Genomic DNA, 15,357 nt, shown 5'->3' on the forward strand with positions numbered 1-15,357 from the left:
CTTCCGCTCCGGTTGTCGGCTGCCTTCCTCTCCGGCTGCCTTTGTTAAACTGACTGCTGTCAACAGCCCCAACTGCTCTTAACTGCCGTTATTTTTAAAAACAACGGCTGCCACGACCGCCAGCGTGTGCCTCCCACATGCACTGCCAACTGCCGCCTTTCTTAAACAGCAACGACTCCCGCGAATCCCAGCACGGTCCCCTTTCCAATAATTAAAAAAAAAAATTTAACAACAAAAGCTCCCACTGGGGTCGGTTCTACACGCACCCGCAGATAAAAATAGTGGCCAACCATCTTTTCTCTCTCTCCCGCAACATGGTCAAAGATTTGACATGATTTTTAATTGAATGCCAGGCAGATGAGCTTCAAGGCACTGACTGGCGACGTCCCGTTCCTCCAAAGACACCAGCTCAAGTTGGTCATCCATTCCCTTCGTCCAACACCCACAGCTCAAATGCCACATTTTTCTATTTTTTAAATTACAACTCCCAGGCTCTGCTTCCGTTTACAGATTCTCAGTTCTACTACATTTTGACAACCTTTTCTTGCGGTTTCCAATTCCTGTAACTCTCCACTTCAGTGCTTGTATTCTTCCACTGCTACTTTTAGTTCCTTTTCTCCTGAGCATTTATCTTCCCCCTCAACCATATCTCCTTATTACAAACCCTTTTGATGATCATCACTAATATGTTTGCACCCCCTCCCAGCTTCTCTCTCTGCCAAACTTTCACAACTCCATTGTTCAATCAAAGCTCCCACATAACTTTAGTTTAGTACAATTTATCAGCATGGCTCAGTTGGTAGCACTGTCGCCTCTTCAAGTCACCAGTGTTTTGGTCCAGGTTCCAATCCACGATTTGATGACCCAAAGTGAGGCTTGCACTCCCAATGCAGCACTGGGGGACTGTCCTTTGGATGTAAGAAAGTGATCAAACTATTTGCAGATTGGGACCAAAACTTGAATAGGTTGGGGAACTGGCAGCCATTTAAATCTGAGATTGGAGGTGATGTGAGAGTGGGGCTTAATTGCAGGACTGGTTATTGAAGACACTGAGGGATTTGTGGGTAACGGCAATACTGTACATAATTTTTTTTTTTGATAAATTAGAGTACCCAATTAATCTTTTCCAATTAAGGGGCAATTTAGCGTGGCCAATCCACCTAGCCGGCACATCTTTTTGGGTTGTGGGGGTGAAACTCATGCAAACACTGGGAGAATGTGCAAACTCCACACGGACAGTGACCCAGAGCCGGGATCGAACCTGGGACCGTGGCGCCGTGAGGCAGCAGCGCTATCCACTGCACCACCGTGCTACCCTAATACTGTATATAATTGAGAGTTTTTAATGCTAATGAAATGGGTTTATAGAATACAAAAGAATAATAATCTTTATTGTCACAAGTAGGCTTACATTAACACTGCAATGAAGTTACTGTGAAAAGCACCAAGTCGCCACATTCCGGCGCCTGTTCGGGTACACAGGGAGAATTTAGAATGTCCAAAGTAAGTACCTAAACAGCACGTCTTTCAGCATTTGTGGGACGAAACCGGACCACCCGGAGCAAACCCCCGCAGACACTGGGAGAACGTGCAGACTCCGCACAGACTGACCCAAGCTGGGAATTGAACCTGGGACCCTGGTGCTGTGAAGCAACAGTGCTAACCACTGTGCTACCGTGCTGCCCATAATAAACCTATAAAACATTTACAATTGAGTAGTCTGTGCAGTATTGGCCTCCACACTACAGGAAGAATATGGGGGCTTTGGAGAGGATACTGCTACCTTAAAATACATCAAAACATGAGAATTGGCCGGAGTATGCCATTTGGCCCCTTGAGCCTGCTGCGCCAGTTGCTAAGATCATGGCCAATCTGATTGTGGCCTCAACTTTCATACTCCCTTCTCTTGACTACCCCTGTACTCTTCGGCTCCCTTGACAATCAATCCTTTCAACTCAACCTTAAAAATATTCAATGATCGGCAGCACGGTGGCACAGTGGGCTATCCCTGCTGCCTCATGGCGCTGTGGTCCCAGGTTCGATCCCGGCTCTGTGTCACTGTCTGTGTGGAGTTTGCACATTTTCCCTGTGTTTGCGTGGGTCTCACTCCCACAACCCAAAAGATGTCCAAGTTAGGTGGATTGGCCACGCTAAATTGCCGCTTAATTGGAAAAAATGAATTGGGTAGTCTAAATTTTAAATAAAATATTCAATGATCCTGCCTCCACTGTTCTCCTGGGAAGAGTTCCACAGATCAGCAATCATCTGCGAGAAAAACCATCTACGAGGAAAACATTCTCCTTGCTCTGCCTTAAATGGGAGACCCCTGATTCCCTTAGCTCCTGTCGCCATAAGGGGAAACATCCTCGCCACATCCACCTTATCAAAGCCCCTCTGGATCTTGCATGTCCAATAAAACCACCTCTCATTCTTCTAAACTCCAACGGCTATCGGTCCAATCTTTCCTGATAAGATGACCCTTTCCAAGTGGGCCTTCTCTGAACTATCTCTAATGCTGTTGTATCCTTTCTCAAGTTAGGAGACCAGAACAGTACACAGTACATCCAGATGTGGTCTAGCAAAACTTCCATTCGTGGAATAAATGACAACATTCCATTTGCCTTCCTAATCATTTACTGTGCATACCTACATACTAATTTTTGTGACTCGGGTGTCAGAACACAGAGATCCCTCTGCATTGCGTTGCAGAGTTTTCTTTTTAAGAATCTTTCTCTATTTTAAGTAATATACTGCTTTCCTGTTCTTCCTGCCAAAGTGGGCTTCCACATTATCCTCCATCTGCCAATTTCTGCCCACTCATTAACCAGCCTATCTAAATCCCTTTGTAGCCTTTTTTTATTCTGTTCACAATTTTCTTTGCTACTTCTCTTTGTGTCATCACCAAATTTAGCAGTCATATATTTGACTCCTTTATCCAAATCATTTACAGAGGTTGTAATTGATTGAGGCCCCAATACTGAGCCCTGTGTCACTCCATTTGTCATGACCTGAAAATTACCCATTTTATGCCTACTCCTGCTACTGGTTAGCCAAACCAATCCTCTGTCCATGATATGTTTCCCCCTATACCATTTAATCTTATCTTGTCTAGTAATCTTTCTGGCACCTTATCAAATTCCATTTGGGAAATCCAAGTACTCTACACTATTGGTTTCACCTTTATCCACCTTATGTTGACTCTGCCTGATTTGCACTGAGATTTTCTAAGTGCCCTGCTATAAGTTCCTTAATAGATGCTAACATTTTCCCTATGATAGATAAGCTAACCAGCTTGTAGTTAACTGCTTTCTGTCTCCTTCCTTTCTTGAATAGAGAGTTGCATTTGCTATTTCCCCCCCAACCCCAATCTGATGGGGCCTTCCCAGAATCAACGGATGATGGAACATTAAAACCATTGCATCGATTATCTTTTGGGTCCCGAGGATGAATTCTATCAGGTCCTGGGGATGTGCCATTCTTTAGTTCTTCAGTACTTTATACCCTGGTGAAGTACCCTGGTGATTGTCATTTGTTTTAGGTTCTTCCCTCCCTGCAGCTCTTGATTTACAGACTTTCATGTCTTGGTTTACAGGTATTTCTGGGATAGAAATTATCTCCGTGGAGACAACTAGATCTCAAAATATCTGTTCCAAGTCCTGCTATTTCCTGATTTCTCAGACACGCTCTCGAGGACCCATATTCACTTTGAGTACTCTATTTTCTTTTCCTTTTTTAAATACTTGTGGAAACTCTTGCTATTTTATATTTCTTTCCTGTTCTTTCATACTCTTGACTAATAGGTCCTCCTGACCTTTTAGTCATTCTTACGCTGGTTTTATAATTCTGACTAATCCCTGCAGAATTTTACATTTTTTTTCTTTCAATCTGATGTTATTTTTAACTTCCTAGTTCGCCACAGATGATGCATTTGTCTCCTAGAGTCATTCTTTCTCACCAGAATGTTTCTTTGACCATTCTGAAATATTTCTTTGAATGTCTGCCACTGCATCTCTACAGACTTGTCTTTAATCTTTTCCTAGTTTCCAGCTCTGTATTTACTTTGTAATTGTCGTTAATTAAGTCTTAAAAACACTAATCTTGACACACTCTTCTTTCACCTGACTGAATTTCACATTTCTTCCAGTCTCATCCCTTTCCACAGCATCATCATTGTTAGGAGGCCGATAACAATATTGTCTGGTATGAGAAAATTCAGAAAGGAAGATGAGTTTGAAATGTTGGAACTTTTTTCTTTGAATAGCACAGATTACAGGATGAAAAGATTAGATAGAATTTTTTCTTCCAATGAATTAATTTCACTAAGAGTAAGTGATTTATAAAAAAAAAAAGTTTTAAATGTGAATTGCATCTACTGCTTTAGCATTTGGTTGCAAGAATTTGTGAACTCCCATTGTCAATTAACCATAAATTCTTGCTGATTTGTAGACCTCCGAGCTGCTGCAAAATGTAACCACTTAAAATGATTTTTATCATTTTTAAAAATTGTCTATTGATATAAGTTCATGTAGAAATTAAGAATTTAAGGCCAAATACATAATACGTTTTCCTTTTGTCGAGTTAAGTGCTCATGAATTTTGACTTTCTATTTAGAACACTCCAGTGGGAGGGAAGATTAAAGATACATCGCCAATATTGAGCCCCATGATATATAACAACGCCAATCTCTCCCTTGGATCACTTTGTTCTCCTCTGCCTCAGAGTGCCAAAGCATGTGACAAGGAGCTTAAGACAAAAGGTTTGACAAACATAAATGCATTGCCAACAAATGTAAATATACTGGATCCCTGACCCCAGAAAACTGCTTGCTTTTGATATTTTGTAGTCCGCAGGTTTGTCAGATGACAACTATACTTTTCTGGCTCCACGGAGTAGACTTTGTACTTGGCCATAAGTCGATCTTGAAGCCGATTGTTAACAAATTATAACCGTGTTGAAATGCGAAAGCTGGCATTTAAAAAAAAAAACAATTGGAAAAGTAATTAATCAAATACATTAATTTGCATTTAATATAAATCAAAAGTAAAGTTTATTTACTCTTTGCAAAAGCAATATTTGTCTACTTCTCATCCCATTATGGTTGTAAACCACTTTTGAATGTTTTTAACTTTGCTTGAATGCATATATCTTATTTTGCAGTTAATATTGCTGTTGATTGTCCTGATGATAAACAGTGAACTGTACATTTTCCTCCATCAGGTACTGGCGGCTCATCTTGCAGTCCCTGTATGCCAGTTCGGTATCTGGCTCCGGACTTTATCCAGTCAAATAAATTTGAAACATCAAGTGCCAGCAGTCAATCGCATCTGTTGCCTTCCAGCAGAGAGTCAGGGTGTATAAATAGCCCACCGTGGGAAAAAGAGGTTAGCTTTATTAACTTTATTATGTTACCTATTGTTAATTACATTTTCAATATTATCTTTCAGAACATGCAAAAATGCGGTTTTCAAATGAGGTTAAGCACCATTTTGCCCATTTGTGATCAATTGTTTTGATAGATCATCTTGTGTTTTTAATTTTGTAATTGAGGGTAATTTGTAGTGCTGACAGTTTAGAACATTTAGAACAGTTTAGAACGCTTCTCGAGCCTGCACCACCATTCACTCAGATGATAGTTGATCTGCAATGTAATTCCATACACTAGTCGTTGATCCATATCCCTGGATGCATTTTTGATAGGTAAAGATCTTGGTCTAAGTCTTGAAAACTTAGTTGGCTCAGTATCCATACCCTTCCATAACAGTTTGGACCAGCATGATTTTTATGAAGTGAGATACAAGCAGCATTACATTAAAGTTGTATCTCTAAATGCCTGTGATCATTTTTGTTGCTTGTGGAGCTCTTTGGCGGAGCTGGTTTCTCAACAGTGCTTTATCTTGTCTACTTTCCTGTTGTTGGCTACCATCAGCACTTCACCTGAAATGACATCTCACCCTGTGCCCATATGGTCAACTCCAGTGTGCTTCAACTTTCCATCTGTGTCCCACTCCCTTTTTTTTTTTGAAATGTAGGAGTAGGCCATTTGGCCCCTCTAGTTGCTCCACCATTCAACTAAATTATGGCTGATCTATCACAATGCCATATTCCTGCAATAACCCTAAATGTCATTGAAATCTATAAATCAATTTACCTCTGCGTTGAACATACTCAATGACTGAGACTCCACAGCCCTCCCCTGGGTAGAGAATTCCAAACATTCAACACCCTCTAACTGAAGAAATTCGTCCTCATCCCGGTCTTAAATTGCCTACCTCTTATTCTGAGACTGTCCTCTGGTTCTAGACCCTTCCTCAGCCAGGAGAAACATCCTTCCTGCATCTACCCCGTTGAACACTAAGAATTGTGTGCACTTCAACTAAGTCACTTCTCATTCATTTTTTTTTTTTTTAAATGTATTTTATTACAAACATGTATCAAAACCGGTTACAGCGAACAAACACCCCGGGAAACATGCTTCCCAACAATCAACTATACAGTCCGTAGACATTTTTCGTCTTTTTCACCCCCCCCCCCCCCCTCTCTCTTCCACTGCGACAGTCAGCCCCTCAAACACGGTCACAAATATGCCCCACCTTTCCTCACGCCCCCTTGAAGAGCCCCTTAACTCACTTTCTCTTTTTTAAAAAAAATATATTTTATTCAAATTTGAGATAGTCAATGAACGGTTGCCACCGCCTGGTGAACCCTTGAGCCGAACCTCCTTAGTGCGAACTTTATCCGTTCCAGTTTTATAAACCCTGCCATGTCGTTTATCCAGGCCTCCACGCCCGGGGGTTTAGCTTCCTTCCACATTAACAATATCCTTCGCCGGGCTACTAGGGACGCAAAGGCCAAAACATCAGCCTCTCTCGCCTCCTGCACTCCCGGCTCTTCTGCAACCCCGAATATAGCCAACCCCCAGCTTGGCTCGACCCGGACCCCCACCACCTTCGAAAGCACATTTGCCACCCCCACCCAGAACCCATGCAGTGCCGAGCATGACCAAAACATGTGGGTGTGGTTCGCTGGGCTTCTCGCGCATCTCCCGCACCTATCCTCTACCCCAAAAAATTTACTGAGCCTTGCTCCGGTCATGTGCGCCCTGTGCAAGACCTTGAATTGTATCAGGCTAAGCCTGGCACACGAGGACGAAGAGTTTACCCTGCGTAGGGCATCTGCCCACCGCCCCTCTTCGATCTCTTCCCCCAGCTCCTCTTCTCATTTTCCCTTCAGCTCATCCACCATGATCTCCCCCTCGTCTCTCATTTCCCTGTATATATCTGACACCCTACCATCCCCCACCCATGTCCCCGAAATCACACTATCCTGAATCTCCTGCGTCGGGAGCTGCGGAAATTCCCTCACCTGTTGCCTCACAAAAGCCCTCAATTGCATATACTGAAATACATTCCCCTGGGGCAACCCGTATTTTTCCGTCAGCGCTCCCAGACTCGCAAACGTCCCGTCTAGGAACAGATCCCTCAGTTGCACAATCCCTGCTCTCTGCCATGTTCTAAATCCCCCATCTATTCTCCCCGGGACAAACCTATTATTATTCCTTATCGGGGACCGCACCGAGGCACCCGTCAATCCCTTATGCCGTCTCCACTGCCCCCAAACTTTCAGCGTTGCCACCACCACTGGACTTGTGTATTTCTTCGGGGAGAACGGCAACGGCGCCGTCGCCAATGCTTGTAGGCTGGTTCCTTTACAGGACGCCATTTCCAGTCTCTTCAACGCCGCTCCCTCCCCTTCTCCCATCCACTTACACACCATTGAGATATTGGCGGCCCAATAATAATCACTTCAGCTCGGCAGTGCCAGTCCCCCCTATCCCTGCTACGCTGCAAAAAAACCCTCCTCACTCTCTGGGTCTTCCCAGCCCACACAAAGCTCATAACACTCTTCTCAATTTTTTTGAAAAAAGCCCTCGTAACCATCACCGGGAGGCACTGGAACACAAAAAGAAATCTCGGGAGGACTACCATTTTGACCGCCTGCACCCTACCCACCAGTGACAGGGACACCATGTCCCATCTCTTAAAATCCTTCTCCATCTGTTCCACCAATCGTGTTAAATTAAGCCTATGTAGGGTTCCCCAGCTCCTGGCTATCTGGATCCCTAAGTACGGAAATCTCTTATTACCCTCCTCAGCGGTAAATCATCTATTCCCCTGCTCTGCTCCCCCGGATGCACCACGAACAACTCACTCTTCCCCATATTCAATTTGTACCCCGAAAATTCCCCAAACTCCCTGAGTGTCTGCATTATCTCAGGCATCCCCTCCACTGGGTCCGCAACATACAGCAATAGATCATCTGCATGCAATGATACCCGGTGTTCTTCTCCTCCCCTGAGTACTCCCCTCCACTTCCTAGAGCCCCTCAGTGCTATGGCCAGCGGCTCAATTGCCAATGCAAACAGTAACGGGGACAGGGGACACCCCTGTCTTGTCCCTCTATAAAGACGGAAGTAGTCGGACCTCTGCCTGTTCGTGATCACATTTGCCACCGGGGCCCTATATAGCAGCTGTACCCATCCAATAAACCCCTCTCCAAAGCCAAATCTCCTCAACACTTCCCATAGGTAGTCCCACTCCACTCTGTCAAATGCTTTCTCAGCGTCCATCGCCACCACTATCTCCACCTCCCCCTCCGGCGGGGGCATCATCATCACCCCTAGCAGCCTCTGTATATTGGTGTTCAGCTGCCTCCCCTTAACGAACCCAGTTTGATCCTCGTGGACCACCCCCGGGACACAATCCTCTATCCTTGTCGCCATCACCTTGGCCAGGAGCTTAGCATCCACGTTCAGGAGGGAAATAGGCCTGTAAGACCCGCACTGCAGCGGGTCTTTTTCCTTCTTTAAGAGTAACGATATCGTCGCCTCCGACATAGTCGGGGGCAACTTCCCCCTTTCCCTGGCCTCATTAAAGGTTCTCGTCAAAAGCGGGGCCAGTAGGTCCATGTATTTCCTATAAAATTCCACCGGGAACCCATCCGGTCCCGGGGCCTTCCCCGTCTGCATGCTCCCGATCCCCTTTACCACCTCCTCCACCTCAATCCGTGCTCCCAGTCCTGCCCTCTCCTGCTCCTCCACCTTCGGGAATTCCAGCCGATCTAGGAAATGCATCATTCCCTCCTTCCCTTCCGGGGGCTGAGCCTTATACAGCCTCTCGTAGAATGCCTTAAACACACCGCTAAACTCTCCGCTCCCCGTTCCATCTCACCTTCCTCATTCCTCACCCCACCTATCTCCCTCGCCGCTCCCCTCTTCCTCAGTTGTTGGGCCAGTAACCGGCTCGCCTTCTCTCCATACTCCTACTGTACTCCCTGTGCCCTCCTCCACTGTGCTCCTGCCTTGCCCGTGGTCAGCAGGTCAAATTCCATATGTAGCCTTTGTCTTTCCCTGTACAGTCCCTCCTCCGGAGCCTCTGCATATTGCCTGTCTACCCTCAGAAGTTCTCTCAACAGTCGCTCCCTTTCTTTGCTCTCTTGCTTCCCTTTATGGGCCCTTATGGATATCAGTTCCCCTCTGACCACTGCCTTCAGCGCCTCCCAGACCACTCCCGCCTGGACCTCTCCGTTATCATTAAGCTCCAGGTACCTTTTGATACACTCCCTCACCCTTAGACATACCCCTCATCCGCCAACAACCCCATATCCAATCTCCAGAGTGGGTGCTGCTCCTTTTCCCCTCATATCTCCAGATCTACCCAATGTGGAGCGTGGTCTGAAATGGCTATGGCCATGTACTCCGTCCCTGTCACCTTCGGAATCAGGACAAAAAAATCTATCCGTGAATACACCTTGTGAACATGGGGAAAAAAATGAAAACTCCTTACTCCTAGGCCTAATAAATCTCCAGGGGTCTACTCCTCCCATCTGCTCCATGAAGTCCTTAAGCACCTTGGCCGCTGCCGGCCTCCTCCCGGTCTTAGACCTAGACCGGTCCAGCCCTGGATCAAGCACCGTATTGAAGTCTCCCCCCATTACCAGCTTTCCCGCCTCCAGGTCCGGGATACGCCCCAGCATACGCTTCATGAAGTTTGCATCATCCCAGTTCGGGGCGTATACGTTCACCAGAGCCACCGCCTCCCCTTGCAATCTGCCACTCACCATCACGTATCTACCCCCACTGTCCGCCACTATGGTCTTTGCCTCAAACTGTACCCGTTTCCCCACTAAGATAGCCACCCCCCTATTCTTCGCATCTAAGCCCGAATGGAACACCTGCCCCACCCATCCTTTACGTAGTCTGACCTGATCTACCAGTTTCAAGTGCGTCTCCTGCAACATGACCACATCTGCCTTTAAGTTCTTTAGGTGTGCGAGTACCCGTGCCCTTTTAATCGGCCCATTCAGCCCTCTCGCGTTCCACGTGATCAGCCGGGTTGGGGGGCTCTTTACCCCCCCCCCATATCGACTAGCCATCCCCTTTTCTAACCCAGCTCCTCACCCGGTTCCCACGTACCCGTATATCCCACCGACGGTGCTCTCCCGTCCTGACCACCCCACCCTATAACAGCTCCCCTTCTCCTTAGCAGCAGCAACCCAGTTAACTCTTTCCCCCCCCCCCCCCCCCCCCCCCCCCCCCCCCCCCCCCCCCCTCTGCTAGATCCCTTTCTAGCGTAGTTGCACCCCCCCCCCCCCCATGTTGCTCCCAGAAGTCAGCAAACTCTGGCTGACCTCGGCATCCCCCGTTTGTCCTCGGCCCCTCATTGTGCGAGGCCCTCTCCTTCCTGCGTCCCCGTTCCCGCCACAATTACCATTAGCGCGGGAGCAAAGCCCACGTTTCCCACTCGGCCCCACCCCTGATGGCGCAGTTCCCTTCCCCTTTCCTTCCCACCGGCGCCCACAGTTCCCCATACTCTCTCTTTCTCCGCCCCCCCCCCCCCCCCCCCCCCCAACGAGGGGAAAAGAGAAAAGTTGCAAAATTCTCCCCCCCCTTCCCCTTCCTCGTCCCACATAATCACCCCACCACTTTATTACAGAAGCTTTTTCTCTCGCCAACTATTCCAGCTTCTCGTCCACAATGAATGTCCACGCCTTTTCTGCCGTCTCAAAGTAGTGGTGCTTCCCTTGGTGTGTGACCCACAGTCTCGCCGGCTGCAACATTCCAAATTTAACCTTTTTGTGGAGCACCGCCTTGGCCCGGTTGAAACTTGCCCTCCTTCTCGCCACCTCCGCACTCCAATCCTGGTACACTTGGATCACCGCGTTCTCCCACCTGCAGCTCCGAGTTTTCTTCGCCCATCATAGAACCATCTCTCTGTCATTGTAGCAGTGAAACCTCACCACTATGGCTCGAGGTATTTCTCCTGCCTTTGGTCTTCGCGCCAGAACTCGGTAAGCTCCCTCCACCTCCAAAGGGCCCGTCGGGGCCTCCGATCCCATTAGCGAGTGAAGCATCGTGCTCACATATGCCCCGACGTCCGCCCCCTCTGTGCCTTCGGGAAGACCCAAGTCTCTTCAATTCTTCCTCTAGTTATTCTCCAGGGCTTCCAACCTCTCCACACACCTTTTGTGCTGTGCCTCGTGCGTCTCTGTCTTTACCACCAGGCCCTGTATTTCATCCTCATTCTCCGCAGCCTTTGCCTTCACGACCCGAAGCTCCAACTCCTGGGTCCTCTGCGCCTCCTTTAGCCCTTCAATCGCCTGTAGCATCGGGGCCAACACCTCCTTCTTCAGCTCTTCCACACAGCGCCGCAGGAACTCTTGTTGCTCTGGGCCCCATACCGAACAGCCACCTTCCAACGCCACCTTGCTTCGAGCTTCCCTTCCTTGCCGCTGCTCCAGTGGATCCACTGCATCCGGCCGCTATCCTCTCCTTTATCCATATTTATCCGGGGGGATTCCCTCCTATTTCACCGCACAATGATTTTGGCCGTTAAAAATTGCTGTTGGGGCTCTTAATAAGAGCCCAAAAGTCCGTTTCAACGGGAGGTGCCGAAACGTGCGACTTAGCTGGTCATCGCCGCACCCGGAAGCTCATACTTTATCTTTAATCGCAGGAAGTCGTGCAGGTCACACAGCCAAGCCGCTATCCCCGGTGGCGATGCCAACTGCCATTCCAGCAAAATGCGCTGCTGTGCAATCAAAGAAGGCCAAGACATCGGCCTTCCTCCTCTCCATGAGTCCGGCTTCTCTGAGACCCCAGATATCGCCACCAAAGGGTCCACCTCCTCCACTATTCTGGCTAAGACTGCAAACATTCCCGCCCAGAATCTTCCCAAATTTTTTGCAACCCCAAAACATGTGCGCATGATTCATTGCGCCCCCCCCCCCCCCCCCCCCCCCCCCCCCCCACCCACACCTCTCTCACTCATCTGCTACCCCCTGAAAGAACCCACTCATTCTTGCCCGAGTCATATGCATCCTGTGCACCACCTTAAACTGTATCAGGCTCATCCTTGCACATGAGGAGGTCATGTTTACCCTACGCAGTGCCTCACTCCGTGCTCCCCAATTGATCTCCCCTCCCAACTCTGCTTCCCATTTCTCCTTGATCTTCACTACCTGCTCGCCTCAGTGCTCCCCCAGCCACTTGTATATATCCCCAATTCTTCCCTTCCCTTCCACACTCATTCTTTTAAATTCTGGAGAATACAGGCCAAATCTCCTCAATCATTCCTCATGGGACTATTCTCCCATCCCAAGGATTAATCTGGTGAACCTTCATTGCACTCCTCCTATCCCCAGTATATCTTTCCTTGCTTGGGGAGACCAAAGCTGCTCACAATACTCCAGGTGTGGTCTCTCCAAGGTTCTATATCTGCTCCTAATTCTATGTTCCTATGCAACTCCAGCAGGACTTCCTTAATTCTGTACTCCAATCCCCTTGCAATAAAGGCTAACATTCCAGTTGCCTTCCTAATTGTTTGTTGCATCTGCATGTTAGCTTTCAGTGACTTGTGAACAAGAACATCCAGGTCCCTTTGGGCATCAATATTTCCCAATCTCTCCCCATTTGAGAAATACTCTGCATTCCTACTTTTCCTACCAAGTGGATAACTTCACATTTTTCCATAGCATATTCCATCTGCTGTGCTCATGCTCACTTTCCGTCTGAATCTCCTTGAAGCCTCTTTGCACCCTCCTCACAACTCCCATCCTCACCAGGTTTTTTGCCATTAGCAAATTTTAAAATATTACATCTAATCCCCACATCCAAATTATTGTTTTTGATTGTCAATAGCTGGGACTCTACCACTGATCCTTGTGGTACCCCACTAGTCTCAGCCTGCTAACCAGAGAATGATACCGTTTACCTATCCGTCTTGTACCCAATCCTCAATCCATGTCAGTTTATTTACCTCCAATTCCGTGTGCTATAATTTTGCTTGCTAACCTTGTGTGGGTCCTTGAAAAGCCTTCTGAAAATCCAAATGGATCACATCCACTGGTCCTGGTAACCGCTCGTAACCTTAAAAAAAAAAAATCTACCAACAGCTTGTCAAACATAATTTCCCTGTCATAAATATACATTGACGCAATCCCACCATTATTTTCTAGGTGTCTAGTTATATCTATAATGGATACTAACATTTTCCCTACTGCGAACAATCTGTAGCTCTCTGTTTTTTCTCTTTCCCCCCCCCCCCCCCTTCATCTTTCTTAAATAGTACAGTTACATTTGCTACCATCTTTTCTGTAGGCACCATTCCAGAATCTATTGAACTTTGATAACTGATTGCCAATGCATCCACCACTATCTCTACAGTCATCTCTTTCATCACTTGGGATGTAGATCGTCGGGTCGAGGTCAGCTTTCAATCCCTTGTAATTTCTCCAGTTTTTTTACTAGTTCTAATTTCTTTACTAGTTCTAATTTCTTTCGGGTCCTTAATCTAGCTATAGATAGAGTATTTTTTATTCCTAAATCCAAAAGGTGCATTTATTTTTTGTACCTCTTCAAACTAGCGTGGGAAGTCTAGTTGTCTGCACTGTTTATTGTGCGATTTTTGTGCTGAGCATGTCAAAATGAAACTTAGCACAGGTACTCTATTTATTATTCAGTGTTACATCTTCATTTTCTAGCTATTTTATTTACTTAGACTATAGCTTGCCCATCTTTGGGCTATTTTAAGTTTGTTTGTGGTATCCAAAAAGCCAAATTATCTAAAATTCAATCATCCCCAAGGATTATGGATAAAGAATACTCAACCTGTGATTCCTTAGCTCCCTGTCTGTTTTTATGCTCCTCATTAGTTTACTTCCATTCTGTTATCTCTTTCTTTAAATTAATTTCTTGTTTCTCCTTTTACTGAATTTTAAAATGCTCCCAATCCTCAGGTTTAATTTTTTTGGCATCATCCTTTGATCTGATACAATTTTTAACTTTGTTTCTTAGTTTTGGTTGAATAACTTGTTTTGCTGCTTTTTGTCCCTAAAGCAATGCAAATTTATTGCAAACCATGTATCAATTGTTTAAATGCTAGCCATTGTGCCTGTCTATCATCAGACTTTTTAAATGTAGTTCCCAATCCCAAAGTGAGAGCAGAGATGCTGAAGATGGGTTGGACACGGTTGAGAGCCCTGCCGACCATAGTGGGTGGGGAACCATGATTAAGGAAGAATGAAGACATGCCTTTGGTTGACAGGGCATCTCAACTGTGTCCGTCCCATCTGCCGCATCTCTGCTCTCACCCCCTCTCTCCCAGACCAGGCTAGGGTCTCCCTTGTCCTCACTTTCATCCCCCCAGCCTCCGCATTCAAAGAATCATCCTCCGTCAGTTCCGCCACTCCAGCATGATTCCACCGCCCCAAACCTAATTCCCCTGTCAGCATTTCTCGGGCCCCATTCCCTCTGGCATACCCTGGTTCACCCCTCCATCACTCCAACACCTCCAGTCCATCTGCAAGCAGGACTCCGACCTTCCTGTTGCTTGCCATTTCAACTCACCGTCCTGCTGTCACATCCACATGTCTTTCTATCCATTACATCTTTGTCAATCTGCACCTATCGCTGCCCCCTATCCAGCCCCACCTCTCCACGCCCCCCCCCCCCCCCCCCCCCCGCCACAATGGTATAAATCTGACCCTATTTCCAGTTCTCTCTAGCTTTGACAAAGTCTCCTCCAGACTCGACGTTCGCTCCCTTCTCTCCACAGATGCTGCCAGACCTGCTGTGATTATCCAGCAATATTTTGTTTGCAAAAGTAGTACCATTTATTTTTTTTAAAAAAACATTTTATTAAGACATTTATGATTTTATAACAATAAACAATACAAATATAAATGTACACCGTTCAGTGTGAACACTTAAGTAATACCATCTTTAACCACTGATACGCCCTGTTCCTTCCTGCTGTGCTTTTTAAAAATTGTAATAGTTTTACTTTTCAACACACAACATTA

The 15,357-nt window shown here is 46.5% G+C and overlaps 1 protein-coding gene across 6 annotated transcripts in view; it reads left to right on the forward strand.

Moving 5' to 3' along the window:
* mastl (microtubule associated serine/threonine kinase-like) overlaps positions 1-15,357 on the forward strand; it is an 83,067-nt gene that overhangs the window by 15,176 nt on the left and 52,534 nt on the right. For all 6 annotated transcript variants that reach the window (XR_011947715.1, XM_072508423.1, XM_072508420.1 and 3 more), the window contains 2 exons: positions 4,612-4,756; positions 5,218-5,381. Coding sequence is in view for 5 of the 6 variants with exons in the window: in XM_072508423.1 (XP_072364524.1) it covers positions 4,612-4,756; positions 5,218-5,381 (309 nt within the window). In the remaining variant the exon portion in view is untranslated. The remainder of the gene's footprint in view (positions 1-4,611; positions 4,757-5,217; positions 5,382-15,357) is intronic.

Source organism: Scyliorhinus torazame, chromosome 6, assembly GCF_047496885.1.
Source record: "Scyliorhinus torazame isolate Kashiwa2021f chromosome 6, sScyTor2.1, whole genome shotgun sequence".
NCBI classification, from domain to species: domain Eukaryota; kingdom Metazoa; phylum Chordata; class Chondrichthyes; order Carcharhiniformes; family Scyliorhinidae; genus Scyliorhinus; species Scyliorhinus torazame.